We start from the raw sequence: 24,676 nt of genomic DNA, 5'->3' as shown, positions 1-24,676 counted from the left end.
ATCTTGCGAGGTGGATTGTGGTAGGAGAGAGAGGGACTGGCCCAAAATCACCCAGGCAGCTTTCACGGCTAAGGCAGGACTAGAACTCCCAGTCTGCTGGAGTTTGGCCCCAAATCCCCCGTCTGGTTTTCGTGCCTACAGTGGGACTAGAATTCCCAGTCACCTGGTGATCGGCCCAAAGACATCTGGCTAGCTTTCATGCATAAAGTGGGATTGAACACCCAGCCCTGTGGCAATTGGCCCAAAGTCACCCAACTGTTTTTCATGCCTATGGTGGGACTAGAAGTCACTGTGTCCTGGTCATTGGTCCAAAGTCACCTGATTTTCATGCCTATGGTGGGACTAGAACTTCCAATCTCCTGGTAATTGGCCCAAAGATATCTGACCAGCTTTCACACCTAAAATAGGACTAGAACTGCCAATCTCCTAGTGATTGGCCCAATGTCACCCAACTGGTTTTCATGCCTATGATGGGACTAGAATTCCCAGACTCCTGGAGATTGGTTCAAAGACATCCCGACCAGCTTCCATATCTAAGATAGGACTAGAACTCCCAGTCTCCTAGCAATTGTGCCAACGTCGTTAATTAGTTTTCATGCCTAAGGTGGGACTAGAACTTACCATCTCCTGGTGATTGGATCAAAGTCATCCAGCCAGATTTCATGCCTAAAGCGAAATTCGAACTCGCCATCCCCCGATTTCTAGGTTTGCCGCTTAACCAGTACCGCTAATTCATTCGCTGATTTCATGGCTGTTTTGTTGGTCTACTCCGGCAAGCATTTGAATATTCCTGACAAAATTGGGCCGCGGGGGAGCAGAAAATATTAAAAACAACTGCAACCCTGGGACACAACTAATGAATAATGAGATTTTGCCTTTAGTCTCCGTCTTATGGAGTTGGCAACTAACAGCTCTTGAATTGATTATTCTTCCCAAAGTCCCTCTTGACCCTCTCGTACGCAGGCTTGCTGGAAACAAGATTCTCTTGAGTTGACAGCAGATGAAAACTGCAGTGTAATCTTTAAAACAGGAACACAGGTACTCCACAAGTTACAAATGCCTTCCTAGGGCCTTAAGTCTGTTTTTCTAACCATTAAATTCCATTTGTTGAATAAAAGTCCAGTGTTCAAGTCTGCCGAGATCCATTTGGATCTTGAGCCTATCTTCTGGGGTGTTGGTCGTCCCAGATTTTGATGAGAAATCTGCAAATTTGATAAGTTCTCCTTCTATCCCCTCATCTAAATCGTCTGTGAAGTCATTCAAGAGTACTGGGCCTAAGACAGAACCTCAGGGTACCCCACTGCATGCTTATTATGTAGGTGCAGTTCCATTCTGGACTACACATTGTTATCCCAAGCAAGAAGTTTGATATGGGAAACAAACCTGGTGTCAGGGTTCCCACAGATGCCCTAATTAATTCATGAGCCTCAAGCTAAGTTTCAAAAGAAATCCAATTATTAGGAGCAACACGTTGTCACTTTCTGAAGTGCAGTCAACTCTGCCCTATGTAATGACCCTGTTTACCCCTTCCTGTTGTGGTTAGCCGGCAGCAGGTGCCGACGATGGAGGAGAGCGAGGACTCAGATGAGGAGCCAGGACCATTAGGGAGTGAATTGCTGCCTTCAGAGATTGTGGGGACTGGTAGCAGTGACGAGGTTCCTGAGGAGCCTGTGCCAAGTGCGCGTGTACGCAGGATTGCTCGTAGGAGCGAGCAGTTAAAGCAGCATGGGTGACTCGGGAGTAAGACTGCAAGGTAATGGTCCCTCCCTCAAGAGGATAAAAGCCAGGTTTGAAGAAGCGTTCTTTGCAGAAAGCAAAGACGCTCTGAAACTCAGCCTCATGGACATTATAGTTAGTATTTGAAAACTCCACTGTAAACTATTTCTTATCTGTGGGTTTTTGGCAGCCTTGAAAAACAACTTGGCAAGGCTCTTTCTTGTCGGAGCTAAATTAGTTGGAAGCAGCCTTTTATCTGTGAAGAAACAGGATTCGTGGATGAAACCTTAAAAAGTGGGGGCTGCTGCCTTTGTCTTGTGTTTGCTCTCTTGGAACCAGGTTGGGTCAGAACACTTCCAGGGTCTGTCATAAATCACATTCTCCAACAGAGCACTTTCTCAATCAATACCACCTGGAGAAAGGTATGCATGGTATGTATTTCTGGACTTAGCGACCGAGCTGCTCCATCAGTTCTCCAACCCCCCTCTTCTTATGGCAACTCGAGAACAGGCCAGGAAGGCTTTACGAGTTGACACCTGGGTCTATAAAGCAAAGATCAATCCCCATTGGCTCTTTTATGTCACCTGACCACTGATATAACTGCAGTACCACCCACTGTCAACAGAGGCGCTCAAACGTAACACTTGATAAAGCCACGGTGCCTTCTAATGGTATTAAACAGAATTCCAAACACCGTTTCTGTCATCTTCGGAAGCCATTTTTAGCACCGGAAGCTTCCATACTGCCATTCTTGAGCCTAGGTAAAAGGGAGGGGGGGAATTGCATGGAGCGCATATGGTAGACATAATAGCATTCTTGTTTATAAAGTCAAGGTCATGTTGTTCCTGCACCTGACTGAGAAGTAGAAGAGAGGACATCTCAAGTTGGGATGAATGGTGATTGGGGCATGTGATGGACGGGTGCAGGGATTGGTTTTATAATATTTTATTTATTGGAGGAAAACCTGGACCTTTCAGATTCGGGATTTCCCAGTTTTCTATACTAATAAAAGGCAACTCTGAGAATATGTCTGATTTGGGAGTTATCTGTTGGGGTAGAGTTTTTCTGGAACATTGACAGTAGTATATTCAACCTTTTCCACTGGAGATTTTTAACCGATATATTTCAACCCTCATTTTCAGCCGCGAAGGGTTTGCGTGCCGGCCAAAAGAAACAAAACCGAAGGAAATTCGGGAAATCTACAAAGGCAAATAACGAAGCGGTCGCCGTTTTAACCAACAATCTGATTTCTTTATTTGAAAAGGCACAGCTATTACATTTTCAATACAGAATTTTGTCTCAGTTCCTCTTAATATAGGGTCAAGTGATTAATAAACACACGGAGCCAACAAGATTTTTCTCTCTCTCATCTCTGTCTCTAAAAGGAATATATACAAACACGAAAAAAATTCTCTTTGTCGTAAAATTTTATTTGGGGAATCGGAGGAAGGAAAAAAAAAAAAATTAAAAGGTGGGAAGTAGCATTACGGAAAGATAGCAGAGCTGCAGGATCCTTGGGGTGTTCTGGGCTGTTTGTTTTGTTTATAAAGAAACGGGAAGGGGCATATCCACCCCTTCGCATCCTTTTCCACCCCCACATCCTCAACCCCCTGAATTTCAAACCGTCCGGCTGAATAATCCAGCTGAGAAAAAGGAGTCGAGCCATCTTTCGAGAGAGAGGTTCCCAAATCCCAGCATTTTTTTTTCTATTTTTTTTTTTGTAACCCGAAAAAAAGGAGAGCAGCGAAAGGAAACAGCAAGGCAGGTTAAAAAAAAAACAACCCAACAACACGCCATTGAAGAGGTTCACCCAGAGCCAGAGATACCCAACTAATATATTTATATATTTATATATATTTATATATATATGTATATATATATAAAATTTTTGCTTCTGTGCTACCTTAAAAACAAAGAGAGACATGCATAATGACAAAGGTGCTTGCTTAGCTAAAACGATGCTGGTGGGAGCAGAGGAGGACCAGCGAGAGAGGAGTCCATTGGGCAGGGCAGGAAGGGGGTGTCGAGGAGGTGGGGGTGGGTGGGTGGGGGCTTTGCAAAGCCCAGAAGATACTGCTTGCGAGTGTTCGGGGTGAGGGTGTCAGTTGGCGATATGGATTTCGCAGAGAAGAAGCCCCCCATCGGCAGTTGTGAGCTAAGTGCCGCCAAGGATGGAGAAAGCAAATTAAGCTACCGACACGTGGCGTCCAGTGGGATCTGGCGGTTTGCAAATTAGCCTTGTGGAGATAGTCTGACAGGATTCCCCCCCCCACCCCCCACCCCGGAGTCAAACTTGGCTTGCTTTTCAAGGAAATCATTCGGTGGGACCGGTGGCTGCTTACGTTGACCACCCAAAATCAAACAAGACAACCCCGCAGTGCGGGACGGTCTTTTAAGAGGTTTCCCCATCCTGTTGTTTTGAGCGTCCTTGAATTAGGGACGCAACGGAGAGGCCCAGAATTTCCACAGCTAAGCAAGACAGCGGTTAAGGGAGTCGCTCCCCTGATGTTATTACCCGTTTGCCTGTGGCCGTTAAGCAAATCGCTGCGGGGTTAAGTGAATCTGTGGGGTTGTATTAAAGGGAAAATCCAGCTTTCCTCACCAGTTTCGCTTTTCGGAAGCCAGCCGGGAAGGTCGCAAATGAGGATCCCGGGGACGCTGCAAGTGTCATAAATGCACGCCAGTTGCCTCAGGGCCCGGATTCTGATCACGGGACCACGGGGATGGCCGTATGAGTGGGAGGCCGTTGCCACTTTGGTCGCTAGATGAATGGTTGTTAAGTCTAGGACTAGCTGTAATGTGTTGTAATGAACGCAGCTGGTGAGGACTTGGAAGTAAGGGCGAGTTTGCTGGATCTAGGATTATTTTTGGAAGGTGGGGAGGGTCGGGGGGGGGGTTTAACCCACAAGGGGGAATTTGTGCTGTTGGGAGGGCAAGCCGAGACCTCTATGACTCTGTTAGAATACAGGTAGTCCTCGGCTTACGGCCCAAACGGAGTCCAACACTTCTGTTAAGCGAGACATTTGTTCCGTGAGGTTTGCCCCGCGTTACGATCTTTCTAGCCGCAGTTGTTAAGTGAATCACCGCAGCTGGTAAGTTAGTAACCTGGTTGTTAAGTGAATCTGGCTTCCCCACTGGCTTGCCTTAAAAGGGGATCTCAAAGACCTTGGGACACACTGACGGTCGTAAGTCTGAACCAACTGCCAAACGCCTGACTTTTGATCATGTGACCACGGGGGCGGGGGGGCAGGGAAATGTTGCAAACACCGTTAAGTGTGAAAAATGGTCATAAGTCACTTTTTTCGATGCCGTTGGTAACTTCAAATGATCATTAATTGAACGGCCGTAAGTCGAGGACTACCTGCATCCAAATGGTAAGGATAGGGGGACGCAAAGTGGGGTGGGAGATGGGGGCTGGGTGCAACATGCGGGGACCTTCGTTCTTTGCATGTCAGCCGTTTCTCTCCATTTGGGGGCATTTTTTGAGAGGGTTGGCGGAGTTGCCCTCTCCCAATGGAGTCTGGCCTTGCCCACTGGGAGAGGGCACAAAACTATGGGCACCCGGTGGGAACCGGGTGCCACTGCACCAGGGATCTCAAATCAGACAAGGGATGATGGTTTTCTTTGCTGGGAAGCTCCGTTTTTCAACGGTGGCCATTTTAAGAACCACGGACTTCAACTCCCAGCATTCCCCTGCCAGCAGTGATTGGCTCAGCAGCCATGAGGCAAAAAAAAAGCTCATCCAATCAGGCGTGAGTCACTTCAGACTACCTTGTTAGCAAAGGGAAATTGGGCCATCAGTCAAGGACAACCTGTACAAAACAACCTTAACGCCCTCCACACTATCCACCTAGGTCAGAAGTCTCCAAACTTGGCAACTGGCTGAGGATTTCTGGGAGTTGAAGTCCACAAGTCTTAAAAGTTGCCAAGTTTGAGGGACCCCTCACCTAGGTCATGAGCCTGAGGGATTCTGGGAGTTGAAGTCCACCCATCTTAAAGGGGCCAGGTTTGGGACCCCTGACCTAGGTCATGATTTATTAAAAGTGAGGCTGGGGGATTCTGGGAGTTGAAGTCCACAAGTCTTAAAAGTTGCCAAGTTTGAGGGACCCCTCACCTGGGTCATGAGCCTGAGGGATTCTGGGAGTTGAAGCCCACCCATCTTAAAGGGGCCAGGTTTGGGACCCCTGACCTAGGTCATGATTTATTAAAAGTGAGGCTGGGGGATTCTGGGAGGTGAAGTCCACAAGTCTTAAAGGGGCCAAGGTTGAGACATACAGGCTGGGAAGGCACCAGTGACTGGTGTCCCCCCCCCCCCACACACACACCTGTGGCTGAAAAGTTCCAGCTGTGTGACGGGAGGGGGGAGGAAATTTCCAGAATCTCTGGTTTCTCTGTAAATCTAGGATCAGGCACAAACCCACATCCTTCCTTCTTCCCCTTGGATAACTAACCCAGTTTGTTAAGTTTCTGGCCTGACGACGCAAGCCTGGCTTAACCTTTCGGAATGAATTTAAAGGGAGGAGGGGAGACAGAAAGGGGGGGGGAGGCCCACCCCCTCAAAAAAAGGATGCAAAGGCCCCCAATTCATGCCTGTTATGGGGCTGGAATGGAGGAGGGGCAGGAAAAGGAGGGGGCTAAAATGTTATTGCTGCAATTTTGTCTCAACCCACCCTTTGAAGAACCGTAGTTTGCCCGCCACCCCCGAGAATTGGATTAAACGCGGTTATCTTCTGCACCACCACCCCAGGATCGCCCCACGCTGCCCACCGCACCCCCGGACTGGACGAGATCCACCTAGTCAGATTTTTCCCCGTCGTCTTCTTGGTGGGCGTCTCCGTCGTGCCCGTTCTTGTCTTCCTTGCAGAGGTGGGCTTGGGAGCCCAGCGCCGAGAGGGAGAGCAGGCCGGTGCTGGCGCTCACGGCGGGCAGGGAGGGGGCCTGCAGCCCCACAGAGAGCGGGGTGAGGGGCAAGGCCAGCGCCTGCAGCTGAGAGAGCTGGTGGGCTTGGAGTTGCTGCTGTAGGGGAGACCCGGGAGAGAAAACGAGACGACAAATAAAAGAATGAGACACTTTCATCCCCCCCAACCTTCGCCTCCTTCCAATCGCAACTGCTACAAGTCGTCTTCGACTTACGACAGTTCATTTAGTGACTGTTTATAGAGTTACAATGGCACTGAAAATAGCAATAGCGCTGAGGCTTATATCACAGGGCTTTACAGCCCCCTCTAAGTGGTTTACAGAGCCAGCCTACGGTTCCCAACAATCTGGGTCCTCATTTTACCGGCCTTGGAAGGATGGAAGTCAAACCTGAGCAGGTCAGGATCGAACTTAGTGGGCAGAGTCACTCTGCAATACTGCATTCTCACCACTGTGCCATCATGGTAGTTCCTTCCTTCCTTCCTCCTCTCTCTCTGTCTCTTCCTTCCTTCCTTCCTTCCTTCCTTCCGCTTAGCACTTATATTTATATACCGCTTCACAGTGCTTTACAGTCCTACATGGTTTACAGAGTCAGTCTATGGCTCCCAACAATCTAGGTCCTCATTTTACCCACTTCGGAAGGATGGAAGGCTGAGTCAACCCTGAGCCGATCAGGATTGAACTAAGTGGGCAGAGTCACTTTGCAATACTGCATTCTCACAACTGTGTCACTGCAGTTCTACTTTCTTCTTCCTTCCTTCCTTCCTTCCTTCCTTCCTCCCTTCCTCCCTCCCTCACTCCCTCCCTTTTCCAGTTAACCCTTAAGACTTATAACATTAGCAATTAAAGAACAAGAAGTGAAATATTATATGATATGGGATTTATTTTATCAATGGTTGGAAAATAAAGTAAGAAGTTAAATGAATATTGTTATAATGATAAGGTGTATAAGGTTGAGCAATTTTTAACATGAATGGAACCACAGTAAGAAATGTATATTAAATATAAATAATTGCACAAGATATATGTACCCAGTCGACACACTGTGTAACTGAAAGATGGATTTCTTGTAAAATAAAATAAAAAAATCTTAATTAAAAACAAAAAAACACTTAAGACTTATATACCGCTTCACAGTGCTTTTACAGTCCTCTCTAAGCGGTTTACGAGTCAGCCTATGGCCCCCAACAATCTGGGTCCTCATTTTACCGACCTTGGAAGGACGGAAGGTTGAGTCAACCTGGAGCCTGGTGAGATTTGATCTGCCAAATTGTGGTCAGCCGGCAGCCAGCAGAAGTGGCCCTGCCCTACTGCCCCTCTAACTGCCGCACCACTGCGGCTCATAAAAAGGTGACTTTACGACCATTTTTCATACTTATGACAGTTCCAGCACCCTCGATTCTCGGAATTCAAGTCCACACATCTTAAAAGCACTTACCGGTAGTCCTCGACTTACAACAATTCACTTAGTGACCATTCAAAGTGACAAGGGCATTGGAGGGAAAAAAAAAAAGACTTACCAATGTGCCTACCGTTCCCTATCCTATTGGGTTTTTTCCCTTATATGTATCCATTTTATGTATTCATAACTATATTTATACTTATACCTGTTATCTTATAATCGCTCGACAAAATAAATAAATAAATAAAAATGACTATTTCCCCACGATCACGTGATCAAAATTCGGAGGCCCGGCAACGGGGTGGGTGGGGGGGGTGGGGTGTTGATGACGGTCGCAGTGTCCCGGGGTTCACTTTTGCGACTTTCTGACAAGCGAAGTCAATGGGAAAAATCCGATTCGCTTAACAACCGTGTTACTAAACTTAACAGCCTCAGGGATTCGCTTAACGACAGTGGCAAGAAAGGTCACCCAAACCGGGCAACATTCGCTTCGCCCGCATCTCACTTAACTCCCCCTAGAGGTCAGGGGTCCCCAAACTTGGCAACTTTAAGACTTGGGGACTTGAAACTCCCTTTCAATTCATTCTGAAAGGTTAAGCCAGCATCAGAATATCCACGATGCGTTCTTAAACTGGGTTATTCCCTCCCCATACCCATCCTGCTTTCTCAGGCTTTTTTTGCAAAGACTCCACACAATGTCTTGGCTGTCAGGCAAGAAACTTAACATACTGGGTTAGTTATCCAAGGGGAAGAAACTTAACATACTGGGTTAGTTATCCAAGGGGAAGAAACTTAACATACTGGGTTAGTTATCCAAGGGGAAGGAAGGATGTGGGTTTGTCCCGATCCTAGACTTACAGGAAAACCAGAGATCCTGGAAATTTCCTCCCCCTCCCATCACACAGCTGGTGCGGGAGGAGACCACTCACTGGTGCCCTCCCAGCCTATGTCTCAACCTTGATCCTTTTAAGACTTGTGGACTTCAACTCCCAGAATCCCTCAGCCTCAACTTTACAAAATCATGACCTAGGTCAGGGGTTATGTTGGCTGTGGAATTCTGGGAGTTGAAGTCCACAAGTCTTAAAGTGGCCATGTTTGGCTGCACACACACATGCACCCGCTCAAAATTAACAAAGCCACGTGCCCATCAAACAAGAAGATATATGAAAACAGGGAGCGCTTCTAATGGTTATATATCCCCAAGACCCCACCCCTCCCATCCGTTCTAACAAAAAGAGCATCACAGACCCGGATGATGGAATTCAGTTCAGGAGCCGTCACTTGTTTGGCACGCTCGATGGCTCCCAGGACCTGCTGTTGGTGCTGGGGGGGTGGGTGAGAGGGAAGGGGGGAGAAGGAAGAGAAAGAGAAAACCATTAGAAGATGATGTGAACCGATCAGCAGGAGGATCAAAGGCAGAGGGGAAAAAAACAGACAGTGTGGTTTGATGAGCCAATTTGTGCCGGAAAATGGCGTTTTCCATTCTTAACATGTTATCCAGATGTTCGGACTGGATTTGGCCCTTTTGGTCCACCTCTGGAGTCCTTCCCAAAGACCTGGGATGGGCAGATGGGGAATGTCGGATGGGGTTGAAGGTACCGTCGCAGGATGTCAGCTGTTCCAAGCAAGGCTGCCTTTTGGCAATTGACTGGGTTTGTCAATGCCGGTGATGTTCATGTGTGCCAGATGCTTTGGGGCTGCTATCTTTGCTTGGCATCGTTATGATTCTGCTAATTCTCCCTTGTTTACCTCCACCGGGAAACGCCGTTAACTCAAGAGGGACCCTCCCCAAATGCCTGCCGTTATAACCCGAGAGCTTCCCAAGGCATCCTTACCTGAAGCAGGCAAGGGGGAGATTTGAAGGGGGTGAAGATTCAGATAGTGAAAGCCCCGAATTAAGGCAAGCGGAGATACCCGACTTTTCAAAGCCAAATTTTCAAAGCCAGCATGAAAGCTGGCTGGGTGATGCTGAGCCAATCACCAGGAGAGTGTGAGTTCTAGTTTCGACCTAGGCAGGAAAGCCAGCTGGGTGATTTTGGACTGCCTAGGGTATCATAAATTATCAGAGGCAGCTCTCTCTGAGTGCTAAAGTTCACTAGAAATGGTCACACCAGTGGAGTCGCTGCTTATGGCAGTGTCATGAATCACTATCATGGAAATAGTGAGTTCTAGTCCAACCTTAGGCATAAAAGCCGGCTGGGTGACTTTGAGTCAATCATTAGGAGACTGTAAATTCTAATCCTGCCTTAGGTATGAAAGCTACTTGGTGACTTTAGGCGAATCACCAGGAGGTGAATTCTAATCCTACCTTAGGCATGAAAGTTGCTGGGTGATTTTAGGCCAATCACTGGGAGGCTGTGAGTTCTAGTTCTGCCTTAGCATTAAAACTGCTGGGTGACTTTGGGCCGTTCTGTAGGAGACAGTGAATTCTAGTCCTGCCTTAGGCATGAAAGCTAACTTGGTGACTTTGGGCCGATCACCAGGAGACTGTGAGTTCTAGGCGTGAGAGCCTGCTGGGTGGCTTTGAGCTGATAATTAGGAGACTGTGAGTTCTAGTCCCACTTTAGACATGAAAGCCAGGGTAATCAGGAGTGGGTCATAGTTCTTATTGTGGGGAAAACAGGAGGAGGAAGGGATGTCGGATATTTTCGCTGCCTTATTTGTAAAAACAATAAAAAGTGGGATATAAATAAATTAAAGTCGAACGAATAAAAATAAAAGTTCCAGAGCAAAGAAAGGGGAATTTACCTCTTGCGACAGATATGGCAAAACCTGGGCACAAATGCCATTCAACCGCTTGACAATTTCAGCCTGAAATGGAAGATTTAGACACAAGGTTAACCCGGAGAAGCGTACTCCAATCAGCTGCTTGGAACAAGGCGACAAAAATACGCTAGTGCATTTATGTGGCAGTGACAACCCAAACTCCAAAGCCAATGACACCACTGCAGCATTTTGCAAGGGACATCGTTAACAGTGTTTGTCGGGACAGGCTGCAAAACGACAAAAGGCGCATCGGTTGTGTCTTTTGCGTGGTGCGAAGGTGACACACGCTCCCTTTTAGCGGGCCTTCCTGAACGATGGGCAACGTTTCTGCCTTAGTACATCGGTTCAAAGACGCATCCCAGGGAATTCATCGGGTTTCTGGTTTCACACAAACACTTTTGAACTCTCAACACCGATTCGTGGAGGTTGGATTGTGCGAATGCACGCAAGTCTGTGTGCTGTGGGGACCATGCTAGCTTTAACAAAATGAAAACTATCTGAGGTAAAAAAAAAAAAAAAAAGCAAAAAACAATGCCCAAAGTAAAGATGGGAATTATGTAGCCATTCTCAAACTGGTGATTTAAAGATGTATGGACTAACTCCTAGAATTATCCAGCCAGCCATTTTGGCCAGGGCATTCTGGGAATTGAAGTCCACCCATCTGGGGGACTATGGGAGGTGAAGTCTACCATCTTAAAGCACACTCACTGGGGAATTCTGGGAGTTTGAAGGCCATCATCTTAAAGCCTGCTGGCTTGGGAATTCTGGGAGTTGAGGTTCACCCATTTTAAAGCTTCCTGGCTAGGGAATTCTGGGAGTTGAAGTCCACCCATCTTAAAGTCGCCATTTTGAAAAACACTGATGCAGATAGTGGCCAACAGAAATTTCCCAAAGTCCCCACTGAAAAGGGGAAAAAGTCTTTGGGGGATTCTGGTTCTCCTAAGAAAGGGATATGGGAATTGTAATTGTACAGTATTTTCACACAATTCAACCTCACGGTAATTTCTCAAAAAGAAAAGAAAAAAATGCAGTCAGTTTCGTGGTTTAACAACCGGTGTTAGAAGATCTGACAGAAGTTTACTGGGCTACACCAGTTATGGGCAACTATGGCCCTTTTACACCTGATGAACATTAACTCCCAGAATTCCTGAGCCAGTATGATGTGGACTTCCACTCCCAGAATTCCTGAACCAGCATGGCTGACTCAGGAATTCTGGGAGTGGAAGTCCACAGGTCTTAAAGGAGCCACAGTCATTCATTCCCAGGCTGCCCAGTAGCCTCAAATTGCATTTTATTTTTTTAAAAAATATTAAGACAAGAATAAAGAAATGAGCTGGGTGGAGCTCATGAACCCCTCTTTTAATTAAATTTGTTTGCCTCCTCACGGCGTCTTGAAAAGACCAGGTGTGATCTGCAGATCGTTGCAAAAGGAAGTCAGAGCAGGTAGAGGATGACACGCAGATCGGATTAGCTGCAATTTAATTTAAATGTCATTTAAATGAAATTTCAATTATATTTAGCTAGTGTCTGGCAGACACGCCTGGTTGTTTGTAAGAGCTCTGCTTGTTTGAAGGGGTGGGGTAGCGGCCCTGGATATAATCTAAAACAGCACGTAGCCGGTGACCTAAAATGCTCTCCAAGAGAGGAGATAAAAGTTAAGACAAACCCACTCCTCATTCAGTGGCGTATACAGGTAGTCCTCGACTTACGACAGTTCGTTTAGTGACTGTTTAGAGTTACAATGGCACTGGAAAAAAGCAACTTATGACCATTTTTCATACTTACGACCACATCTCCATGGTCACGTGATTAAAACCCAGACATTTGGCAACTGACTTATATTTACGACATATTTATGACCAGCAAGGTCAATGGCGGAGTTAGATTCACTCAGCCACAGTTTGACTAGTTCTGTGATGGCGAACCTATGGCATGCGTGCCACAGGTGGCACGCAGAGCCATTTGTGTGGGCACGCAAGCCCCAGCCAAACTTACCTGCACTGCGCATGCGCATGCCTCCCAACTGATTTTCGGCCCGTTTGAGGCCATTTTTGCCCTCCCCGAGGCTTGAGGGAAGCCTCTGCAGCCTCGGGAGGCTGAAAAACGGGCCTTCTGAAAATACCAGAAGTGCCAAAACAGGCCTGTTTTTCAGCCTCTCGAGGCTGCAGAGGCTTCCTTAGAGCCTCCGGGGAAGGTGAAAATGGCCTCAAACGGGCCGAAAATCAGCTGGGAAGTGCATACCTGCACAGGTAAAGGGGGCAGAGCGAGGGTGTTGCGCACGCATGTGCAAGGGGGGGGGCGGAGCACATTGCAATGTGGGTGCCCGCGTGCATGCTTTCGGCATACCGCAACAAGGTTTGCCATCACTGGACTAGTTTAACAACTGCAGTGATTCACTTAACAACGATGGCAAGAAAAGTCGCGAAATGGGGCAAACTCGCTTAACGAATGTTTCACTTGGCAACAGAGTTCTTAGGCTCAATTGTGTTCTTAGGTCAAGGGCTGCCTGTGTAAGGCTGCCTTAAAAGTCCCTGACAGAGAGAAGAATAATCTTAAAATCTCACCTGCTTATGCATTTCGATGTTGAGGCCATAGGACATCTCGTAATACTGGAAGGAAAGAAAAAGAGAGGGAGGGAGAAAAAAAATTAAAATATATCCTTGTTAGATTAAATCTAGGCCTGTTTCCTGTCTCCTAATTTCTGGAGTTGCCCGTACAGGATTTGAACCCAACCCCTGATTTTACTAAAAGAGAAGTACTCCATATTATGATTGTGGCTGGTCATAGCTTCTCTTTAGGCAAGCAATGGGCCGTGTGTGACAAGATTAGAAACAGACAAAGTTGTGTATTCTCCGTCTCGGGAGGGATTTTAAGATTCTGTGATTGCAAAGAGCTAGACTAGATGACCCTTGGAAGCCCCTTCACAATTCTTGGCGCTTTCCGATTTTCCTGCCAATTGCAAAAGGGTGGAATAGACCACCTTTAGGGATCCCTTTCCACACCACAATTCTGACACCAACTAGTTTTCCTACCCACTGCAAAGGGATGGAATAGGTGACCTTTAGGGGGTCCCTTCCCAGTCTACAATTCTATCTGGCTTTCCTGCCCATTGCAAAGGACTGATTACCTTTCGGGCTCCCTTCCCACTCCGCAATTCTGACACACTAACTTGATTTTTCTGCCCACTGCAAAGGGCTGGACTAGGTGACCTTTGGAAGCCCCTTTCCAGTCCACAATTCTGACACACTAACTGGTTTTCCTGCCCATTGCAAAGGGCTGGATTAGGTGACCCTTGGAAGCCCCTTCCCAGTCCACAATTCTATTACTCTCTCCATTGCAAAGGGATAGCTTAGATGACCCTTGGAGGCCCCTCCCTACTCAACAATTCTATGAATCTCAGCAACAGGAAACAAAACAAAAACCCTTTTGAATTTTAGAAGAGGAACAGCACCCCATACAATTTCTCTGCCCTTTCCATGCGCTTGCAATTTTGCCACACCCACAATTAAAATTCCTTCCTGGCACGGGATTTAAATCAAAGTTCCCCTCTGCGGCCAACAAATTATTATTATTAAAATAGTTTTACTGTAACAGAGCACTGGGGCAAGAGAAGATACGGAAGTGGGAAAAGGATAAACAAGATTTAAGAGGAAAGGAAATGGCTGAACCAAGAAAAAGTTTGCATACCGGAAGTCCTCGATTTAAAACAGTTCAGTTAGTGACTATTTAAAGTTACAATGGCACTGAAAAAAAGAGACTTATGGTTGTTTTTCACACTTACGGCTAGCATCCCTGTTTTCCTGCGATAAAAAATTGGTAGACTTAGCAACTGGCATGTATCTATGACCGTTGCATTGGTGAACAACTGCATTGGTTCACTTAATAACTGTGGCAAGAATGGTCATTCAAATGAGGCAAAATTCACTTAACAACTGTCTCATTTACCAACAGAAATGTTGGACTCAATTGTGGTCGTAAGTCAAGGATTACCCGTATAGAATATGTGCATATTGATTTTGGTCACAACTTGCCCCTGGTTCTGGCCCCACCCCCTTTAACTTTGGCCCCGCCCACAAGCCAGCTTTTGCTTAAGCCAAGGCAATTTTAGGGAAACGGAATTAAGATTTAATTCTGCAGATCGTGCCAGAAGGCTGCTAACCAAGTTAAGACCAAGCCATGATTTTGGACACAACCAGGATAAATTTGGTTTGATCATGAGCCGCCTCTGCCTTCCAAAGCAAACCAAAAAGGAATTTAAGGCATTAAAAAAAATTTCCCCACACAAAACTGCTCTTGCATTCATTTATTTACTTTTTCTTTGCTTTTCATTGTTCCTTGCGCAACCTACACACTTAAACAGTGGGGAAAAAATCACCAGCAACAGATGATCAAAATATATACCAGTAGTCCTTGACTTATGTTCACTCACCTAGTGACTATTCAGACGCCCGGCAACCAGGCTCAATTTTATGCCCATTTGCATCCTCTTAGGCTCACATAACTAAGTTTTGTGACATTTTTGCCAAATGTTTGGCATTTTCTTTCGGTTTTTGGCAAAACCAAAACCAGAGTGAATCATTAGTTCATTTTATGCCTGTGACGTTCATTTAATGATTGCGTTGCTTCGCTTAATAACACCACAGGAAAAGGTTGTGGAATCATAAAATAACACGATCAATTTTGTTTTAATGCCACAAGTTAGAACTGCAGTGGGCAGCCTCAATCACGGTCATCACTCAAGGATTACTTTCATGGTTGTAGATCACATGGAGAAATATTGCTAATTCCAAAATTTTATGGCCAGAAAGTTCAGGTTTTGTAGTCAGAAAACCTCAATGTATCCCTGGTACACGTAAGTTCTCAACTTACAACTATTTGCTTAGTGACCATTTAAAATTATGGCATCACTGAAAAAAGGTAATTTGTGAGATTTGTCACACTTAAAGCTAGCAACCCCTTGATCGTGTGATCAAAATTTGGACGCCTGGAACCTGGCCTGTATTTATGACAGTTCCAGAGTCCTGGGATCAGCCAATGGGGAAGCCAGATTCATTTAACAACCGTGTTACTAACTTAACTGTAAATGATTCACTTAACAACCGTGATAAGAAAGGTCATAAAATGGGTCAAAACTCACTTAATGACTGTCTTGCTTAGCAATGGGAAATTTTGGGCTCACTTGTGGTCCTAGGTAGAGGATCAACAGCGCATTGTTTTCCCCTAAATGCCATCTCTGAACTCTGTAGATGGTTCAAGGAACACTTCCCAAAACTCACACAAAATCAACATGATTTGATGGATATTGAAAATATTGCCAAAATATAAAATGTCATCAGTCTTCTCCTTCTTTAAAAAAAAAACAACAACCGGTTTTTTTTCCCTGTGAAAAATATTTTATTGATCCTTAAGTCAAATGAATTTCGTATTGTCTTTTTTAGCGGATTCAATAAATAAGTTTTCTACGAATGGGTCCATTTTAATTTTTAATACTGTAAAATATATAACCTATGCCAACAAAAGCTCTGTTTGGGGCGTCCTCCATGACTTTCAAAATTGGGAAAGGAGGCCGAAACGCTGACTTAGATTAAAATTAAACCCCAATCCTGCACATTTTAATCCACTTAACATCAGAGAGAGCCGAAGTGTTGCCCCCTCCCTTTGCAACCAGACACATTTCTTTAAAGTAGCCACCATGCCATGGGGGGGGGGCACTCTGGAATTAACCAAATTCAATCCTTCTGGCTCACCTTAACTGCTTTTTGCAGGGGGGGGGATCTAAACGCTCCTCATTAAGGACTAGAAACTTGACAAGGCAGAGGGTTTGGCTCACTGGGGGTTCCGGCTTCTAAATGGAAGAAGTGGGCACAGGAGGCGGCTTGTGGCTTTTCTTGACTCTCATGAAAGGTTAGTATGTGCTTTTTCTTTTCTTTTTTCTTTTTTGCCCTTTTCTTTTTAATTGAATTTCCTAGGAAATACAAAGCATTTTTTATGTCTTATCTCTCTGCTCCAGAGAAGGTGTGGCAGCCTCTTTCTGGAGGGCCTGGGAACTGGTTTCACTCAAGGCTAACAACATCCATCACCTTGAATCTTGGCAGCAGCAACAGGCACAGCTGGCCACCTCCAACCGGCACGTCAAGGAGAGCTAGCTAGCTATGTCCTGATAAAAAAGCTAAATAAATAAAATAATAAGCCAGGGCCTAACGCAGCTGCCTGGGTGACTTATGCAAAACAGTCACGCCTTGGTTTTGCAAAAAACCAAACCAAACCAAAACAAAAAAACCCATATACACGACAAGAGCCTGAATAAAGGACATAAAAGAAATTCCTTCCAGAAGGCTACAGAATCCTTGTTCCTGTTTTGGGGGGGATCTTGCCAGGGCCTCCTTAAACTTCTAGTCCTCAAGAGAAAGAAAGGGGGGAAAAGAAAGACAAAATGGCAAAAGAAGGAAGGAAGGAAGGAAGGAAGGAAGGAAGGAAGGAAGGAAGGAAGGAAGAAAGAAAGAAAGAAAGAAAGAAAGAAAGAAAGAAAGAAAGAAAGAAAGAAAGAAAGAAAGAAAGAAAGAAAGAAAGAAAAGAAAGACAGAAAGGAAAGGAAAGGAAAGAAAGAGAAAGACAGAAAGAAAGAAAGGAGAGAAAGACAGAAAGACAGAAAGAAAGACAGAAAGAAAGAAAGAAAGAAAGAAAGAAAGAAAGAAAGAAAGAAAGAAAGAAAGAAAGAAAGAAAGAAAGAAAGAAGAAACCCCCAGAATTGCTCAATGATGAGATGGGTAGCATATAAATTTAATAAAGAAATAAAATTAAAATGGACAGAGGGGAAGAATCCAGAACCAGAATCCGACTGAGATGGACACCCTTTGAATGGTGTGACAGTAGGAATGGATTTCCAGAGGGGGGAAAAATGCAGACTACAGGATCCAGGAGCACTAACCCAGGTGACCCTGAGGACCCAGATAAACCTTAGGATGCAAATGACCAACAGTATCAATCCTTCTGTTCCCCACCATCCAGTCAGAGCTGAAGAAGCTCCTTGGATGAGAAGTGAAACGTCTTAAAAAGACAAAACAAGAAAGTCCATTTGCCTCCTGAAAAAAACACAAAAAGCACCTTTGGGACAACTGGATGACTGAGAATCTCTTCAACATCCAACTGAGAACTACTTTTAAGGCAGTAATTTTTTGGTGTGTGTGTGTGTTTAGTTCACAGGATTTGATTCCTGGGTGGAATTTAGCTTGCAGAGGCCTTTAGCTTCCTATCACTTGCATTTGAACAGACAATCCTGCGCTCTGTTTTGGTTTGCAAAGCATTGCTCCTTTTATGTATTGGGGGTGCGCGGGGGGGACACACACACACAGGACGACGACCATTTGCAGCTTAGCCTCACAGGACTCGCTGCTCTCCTTGGGCAGGGCCCCGCTGACTGCGAGTGCGAAACTTACCATCACGTAATGGCGCTGCATCTCCGACTTTTCGCTGGCCAGCTTGTCGCATTCCAACTTCAGGCTGTTAAGAAAGAGGGAAATTGGGGAGGTGGGCATGGGGGAATGAAGTGGGAGGCGGGGGGCCCTTCTCTGCCATTTGGAAACGTTGCCTGACTTCCATTCAGAGTTAAAAGAGCACTGGAAAAAAAAAAAAAGCGACTGACCACCGGTCCTCACCCTTACGACCATGGTAGTATCTCCCAGTCAGGTCATCAAAACGTGAGTCTGTTTTTGAGCTTGAGATCTCACACCATCGTCTAGCTTTTTTTAAAAAAAAAAGTTATTATTTAAAAAAAAAGCAAAATGCAGTTTATAAAATATGCCTCCATTTCCAACTGTATCCAGATTTTTAAAATTTTTAAGGATCAAAGAATGAAGGTTGTGTTTCAGATTATCGCAAAATAATGGTGGGTTCTGCAGTCCTTTGCAAAACACGCAGAAAAGGGGGTCTCAAAAGAGAGGGGGAGGCAGATCCGGAGATCAGACTGGGATCTCTTGAGAAAATCTATAGATGATCTGCAACAGACTGGCAAGCATGTTTGACTTCAAATGGAGTCGGCCACATTTGGCAGCTTGTGGACTTCAACTCCCAGAATTCCCACTCCTGAATTAAGGCATCGACCCATAAGCTTGCAGGCTGGGGAATTCTGGGAATTGAAGTCCTGAAGTTGCTGAGGGCGAGAAACACTATTCTATAGGATGTCCCGGGGACATTTTAACACCACTGCACCAAAACTGTACACTGCCGAGATCCTCATAAGCAAAAACGGTGCGAATACAGGCCTCAGTGATCAATCACACCGAGTGTTGGTCCCATGGGATCCAACCTTCTTTTCGATTTCACCAACTCCCACATCCTGGCCTAGAAATCACCGTTCACACAACCGTGGGCTGAAAGCTGGAGAAAACTGGGCACATTTACCTGTGATACTGTGCCTGCAGCAACTGGAACTCATCTTTGATCCGGTCGCAGGAATCGGAAGTGGTGAACTTCAACTGCTGAGGCAGATGAGAAGAGGCCTGAAACAGAATTGTTTTTTGGGGGGGATGAGGGGGTGGGAGAACTATCCTTTTAGCCAATTAAAAATGACTCTAGGAGCCTGCTTTAATAGTGCTTGGTTTGGTATAATTATTAACTGCCTGCTCAAAATACTAGTCCTCAAGACTCACCAAAGAAACCATCCACTGCACTGTCAAGCAAATGGCATATATGGTGGTTTAGGAGGTACTGTGGCCATGTTTACACCCCATCTTAAGTTACGATGTGCTTTGCCTGATTTCATCTTAACGAGACTACTAAAGATATAATTCGACATAATCCAAAACATAATCAATGAACAGAATAGAATAACAGAGTTGGAAAGGACCTTGGAGGTCTTCTAGTCCAACCCCCTGTGCCTAGGCAGGAAACCTTACACCACTTCAGACAAATGGTTATCCAACATCTTTTTAAAAACTTTCCAGTGTTGGTGCATTCACAACTTCTGGAGGCAAGTTGTTCCACCGGTTAATTGTTCTCCCTGTCAGGAAATTTCTTTAGTTAGTTCTAGGTTGCTTCTCTCCTGGATCAGTTTCTACCCGTTGCTTCTTGTCCTGCCCTCAGTCAATCCTCAACACATTTTACACCGCCACATTTTGAGAATCGGTTTGGACCAGTAGTGAAGATTTTGAACTAGAAAACCAAGAGGTTAGGAGCTGGCGGGCTTTAGGCCAATTCCTTTCTCAGTCCAACCTACACTGGAGGGGGAATTAGTGGGAGAGACGTCTCACCTATGCCAAAGGCTCAGGCTGGAAAACAACAAAGACCCTGCTTGTCAGAAGTCAACTTGTAATCCTTCGTTTAGTGACCACTCAAAGTTAAGACGACTTTTCACACTGGTGACCATTTGGGGAGCTTGGCAACTGATTCGTATTGATGACGGTCGCAGTGTCCGTTGGTCACGCGATCACCATTGGTGGACTTCCCAGCCGGCTTCCAACAAGCAAAAGTCAAAGGGGGAAAGCCGGCTTCATTTAAGGACATGATTCTGCGGTGATTCACTTAACAACGGTGTCAAAAGTGGTCATAAAATGGGGAAAAACTCACTGAACAATGGCCACGCTTACCGACAGTCGTTTTAGGCTCAAGTGTGGTCATAAATTGAGGACGACAGTGTAATTTGACTTGTTTTGATATAATCCAGCTGGATACATCAGTTTCATATCTGGACAGCTGCAAACAGATGTTTTACGGGAAACATCCGATTTCAGCAATCCAGCCATTCTGCCTGCCTTTAGCAGTTGCAACAATTAGTAGGTTGGTTTTTTTTTTCGAGAAGGCATCTCCCATTTTGGATGGTGAACACCAGGATTATAGGTAGTCCTCGACTTATGACCATAATTGAACCCAACGCTTATGTTGTTGAGACTTTTGTTGATTGAGTTTTGCCCCCTTTTACGACTTTCATTGCCCGCATTTTGTCAGAAGGTTGCAAAAAGGGATCATTTAACCCCCTGGGACACACTGCGACTATCATAAATAGGAGTCAGTTGCCAAGCACCTGAATTTTGGCCAACGTGACTATGGGGATGCTGCAACAGTCATTAAGCGTGAAAAAGGGTCATAAGTCCCCTTTTTCCAGTGCTGTTGTAACTTAGATCACTAAATGAACTGTTGTAAGTCAAGGACTCCCTGCATTTTTTTTCAGTGCATCCCCATGCACTGTTGCAGGCCTCCTGCTAATCCCTGGCTTGTTTTAACATAAGTGTGTTAAATTAGTCACCCTCGTGGAGTCTAAACATTACGTACCATAAGTTGTAACACAAAGAGTGCAAGTCGTAAAGGTTATGTTCAGGTTATTGCTAGGGAAAAGCCCATCCTGGCTTAATTGGATGTGGGCATCGCCAATCCAAACAACATCTAAGAATGCTATGCGTATATTAATTTAATTTTCTATAATGCATGGATTTTTTCTTTGGTGCCAGAAAACTTTTATCTTGGGGGCCTTCTTCAATAACGTTTAACAAATCCAGCCCTTTGGAAATCTCTTCAACATCAAAGCCAGATCTTCTTTCCTTCCTTGATTTTTCTCTAGAAAACCAGCCGGATTTTATTTTCTTAGGATCCGGTGACGTTTGCTATACGAACAGCTTTTACCACAACAACCACAACCTGAGGACACACAATCTTTTTTCCCCTCCAAGTCCTTTGACCTGGGCTCTTGAAAGCGATTTTTTTTTTTTTTTTGGAGTGGGTGGGACGAAGTAGAGTTTGCTTAATTTTTCGCCCTTCCCCTTGTTTTCAGCCTGGGCCTTCTCCTTTTGAAAAGCAACATTAAACCCGCTTTCCTGTCATCGGAAATCCAGTGACCTTCCTTTTGTTTTCATTTCATTCTATTCTTTGACATCCTATAAAAATCAGCTTTGTGCGTGTGTGTGTGTGTGTGTGTGCGCCCAACCTCATTTTTCCCACTAAGCAGAGGACAGGCGGCCTGTTTCTAGTAGCGGTTTTCATCGTAAGATCCTGTTTCCTTTCATCCGTTTCCACCCCACAGATATCAGAGTGCAAAGGTGTGTGTGTGTGTGCCTGAGTTTATTTATTTAAACAACCCCTTCCGGTCCCCATATTTTGCCAATTCCACCATCTCTTCCAACCCAATCCTGCTTTTCCTACTCTCAAACCCCTCTGACCCATCCATGGCCCTTAAGGAGACTTTCTGTGGGCCTTCCCAAGCCTCTCTCACCCATCCACCCCAGCAGGAAAGGCTTAACTCCCCTCCTCGATGAGGACTAGTTACTTAACCCACACTCATCTTCTCCAGTCACCCGGCCACCATTGGGGTCCATGAACTTTTCTTGCCCCCCCCCCCCTTCCATCCAGTTGATGCCAGGCCTGTGCCCTGCGGGTGTTTTTTGGGGGGGGCATCACTGGGGTCCACATCACCCCCCCCTCAGCCCAAAGGTTCTTCTCTCTCCCACCAGCCCCAGGTCCGTGCCCTTCCTTCTATGCCCCAATTCTGTGGCTTCCCCTTTAAGAATTATTTTTGTTTGGGGGGGTGGGAATACCTCCTGCAAGAGGAGCCCCTTCCCCTCAAAACCACCTCCCTCCTGGCTGCACCACCCACGCCTGGTTCCCCCAATCCTCCTTTCCCCTTCTCCCCCTTCTCTCTCCTTTATACCAAAAACTCATTTGGTGGTGATGAAATCACGCCTTGCAATCTCCAATACTCCCCTCTTAATATTGGAGGGGGATCCCCAACCTCTCCTGACCTCTGGGTACCCCGATGCTCATGTTTCTGGGAACCCCGATGCCCGTGTTTCTGGGCACCCCAATACCCATGCTCCTGGGCACCCAGCTGCCCATGCTTCTGGGCACCCCGATGGCCATGTTTCTGGGCACCCCAGTGTCCCTGCTCCTGAGCATCCCAATGACCCCGTTTCTGGGAACCCCGATGCCCGTGTTTCTGGGCACCCCAGTGTCCCTGCTCCTGAGGACCCCAATGACCCCGTTTCTGGGCACCCTGATACCCATGCTCCTGGGCACCCTGATGCCCATGTTTCTTGGCACCCCAATGCCCATGTTCCTGGGAACCCCGATGCCCATGTTTCTGGGCACCTCAGTGTCCCTGCTCCTGAGCACCCCAATGACCCCGTTTCTGGGCACCCCGATACCCATGCTCCTGGGCACCCCGATGCCCATGTTTCTTGGCCCACGTTTCTTGGCACCCGGTCGCCCTTGCTTCCGGGCACCTCAATGCCCATGCTTTCCTGCCCCTTCCCCTTTTCTCTCCCCTCCCTCCCTCCCTGACTCGCGTGTTTTTCCCCCTCCTTCCTCCCCACGGCCCCCACGCCGGTCCGGGCGAGATCTCTGCCCTCCCCTCCCGAGGGTCCCCCGATCCTCAACGCCCCCGCGGCCTTTGACTCCCCCTCCCCCTCTTTCTCCCTGCACCCAAACGCCCCCCGTCCCGCATTCCCACGACGCTCCTCCTCCCCGGGCCCCGAGTAAACCAGCCCCCCATCCCCCTCCCCCCACCCCCTCCATCCTCCTCTTCCTCCTCCTCCTCTTACCGAGTGCCGGCTTTGCGGAAACATCATGCCAATCCGGGGCAGCCGAGCCGGAGGCAGCCAGCCTGCTGCTGCACCCCGCTGCAAGCCGCCACCGAGCGGGGCGAAGGCGGCCGAGAAGGAAGAGCACCAGGCGGCGGCGGCGGCGGCGGCGGGAGCCGGTCGTCCGAGGCGGCCTTTTGTGGGTTCTTAACCGGGCCGGGATGCACCCCCACCCCGCCCTCCGCGAGACGGAGCTGCTGCTGCTGCTGCTGCTGCCGCCGGCAGGGAAGCGGTTGCAGCTCTTTCTCTCTCTCTCTCTCCCCCCTCTCACAACCCCGACGGGCCGGCTGCAAAAGCGGGGGAGGCCCCGGAGGCGTCTCGGTGAGCACCCGAGAGGCGGCTGTGCGGGCCTGGCCGAGGCCGGAAGGACGGGGAAGGGCCAAGCGGCGCAGTTCTCCCGGGCCTCGCCCGCGCCTTCTTCCTCCGCCTCCTCGGCAGCTGCTGCTCCTGCTCCCGCCGCCGCTGCTTCTGCTGCTGCTTGTGCCGCTCCTATTGTCTAATGGCGGCTGCAGCGGACCCCCGCGCTCGCTCCTGCGGCTGAGCGGCAGCACCACCTGCTGCTCCGCCGCTGCATTTCCGAGCCGGCCTCCTCGCCCTCCCCGCCCGCCCACCCCCACAAACACGCCACTCGCCCCGCCCCGCCCGCGCTTGGCACGCCGCTCCTTCCCCCGCCCCCGGGGCGCGCCCCCCATAGGCCCCGCCTCCTCCTCCTCCTCCTCCTCCCTTTGCCCTCCATCCCCGGGGGGGCGGGGGGGCTGTGCGCGTTCCGGCAGGCGGATGCAAAAGGGGATGGGGGCGGGGGAGAGAGAGAGAGGGAAGGAGAAGCCGCGTGGCCGGGCCTCGCCCCCTCCCCGCCCGCCCGCGGGAGGAAAGCCCCCCTCTTTTGCAACGGTGCCTGGACGGGTGGGGGGTCGCTTCCCTCATATTCCACTCCCCCACTCGAGCACCCATGCGTGCACGGGGTCGGTCCCAGATAGATTCCCCCCCACTTCTACAACCCACCCACCCCAGTCTTTGCATCAGTACGTGGAGGGTGGGTCGGTCCTAGGTATCCTCCCCCACCCCTTGCACCGATGTGTGGCTGGGGTCGAACACGGATCCCCTCCCTCACTTTTTGCACCAATACATGTACGGGGTCATCCTGGATGTCCCCTCCCCCCACTCCTTGCACTGATGCGTGGATGAACACAGATCCCCTCCCCACTCCTTGCACCAAAATGTGGACGGGGCCGAACACGGATCCCCTCCTCACTTTTTGCACTGATGCGTGGATGGGGTCATCCTGATATCCTCCCCCACTCCTTGCACCGAT

General features: G+C 47.6%; 1 protein-coding gene across 4 annotated transcripts; it reads right to left on the bottom strand.

Moving 5' to 3' along the window:
* Positions 1–5,923: 5,923 nt before the first annotated feature.
* TLE5 (TLE family member 5, transcriptional modulator) lies at positions 5,924–23,928 on the bottom strand. 4 transcript variants are annotated; one of them, XM_087922669.1, is made up of 7 exons: positions 23,326–23,928; positions 19,202–19,299; positions 18,238–18,301; positions 13,366–13,410; positions 10,784–10,846; positions 9,284–9,358; positions 5,924–6,732 (listed from the first exon to the last, which is right to left on the bottom strand). In XM_087922669.1, exons 1-7 carry the CDS (start codon positions 23,350–23,352, stop codon positions 6,511–6,513), a joined length of 594 nt encoding a protein of 197 aa, XP_087778795.1. In that variant the 5' UTR covers positions 23,353–23,928; the 3' UTR covers positions 5,924–6,510. The 4 variants fall into 4 exon arrangements, with proteins under 4 accessions (XP_087778795.1, XP_087778798.1, XP_087778796.1 ...); XM_087922672.1 differs by having other exon boundaries at positions 6,203–6,732; positions 19,202–19,275; positions 23,326–23,567; XM_087922670.1 differs by having other exon boundaries at positions 6,410–6,729.
* Positions 23,929–24,676: the final 748 nt, after the last annotated feature.

Source organism: Pseudonaja textilis, chromosome 1, assembly GCF_049901715.1.
Source record: "Pseudonaja textilis isolate UNSWEBS1 chromosome 1, rPseTex1.2, whole genome shotgun sequence".
In the NCBI taxonomy this organism is placed as follows: Eukaryota; Metazoa; Chordata; class Lepidosauria; order Squamata; family Elapidae; genus Pseudonaja; species Pseudonaja textilis.
Note: the sequence above shows the minus strand (reverse complement) of the source record. Positions and strands in the feature narration are given on the sequence as shown.

What these genes read in the sequence shown, in the direction of transcription:
- TLE5 (XM_087922669.1), bottom strand. Translation starts at nt 23,352, where the DNA reads ATGATGTTTCCGCAAAGCCGGCACTCG. An exon ending in TGCAGCGCCATTACGTGATG is followed by an intron (nt 13,411 to 18,237) that starts GTAAGTTTCGCA and finishes CTTTCCTTCCAG; the next exon opens with TATTACGAGATGTCCTATGG. An exon ending in TGCCATATCTGTCGCAAGAG is followed by an intron (nt 9,359 to 10,783) that starts GTAAATTCCCCT and finishes CCACCCCCCCAG; the next exon opens with CACCAACAGCAGGTCCTGGG.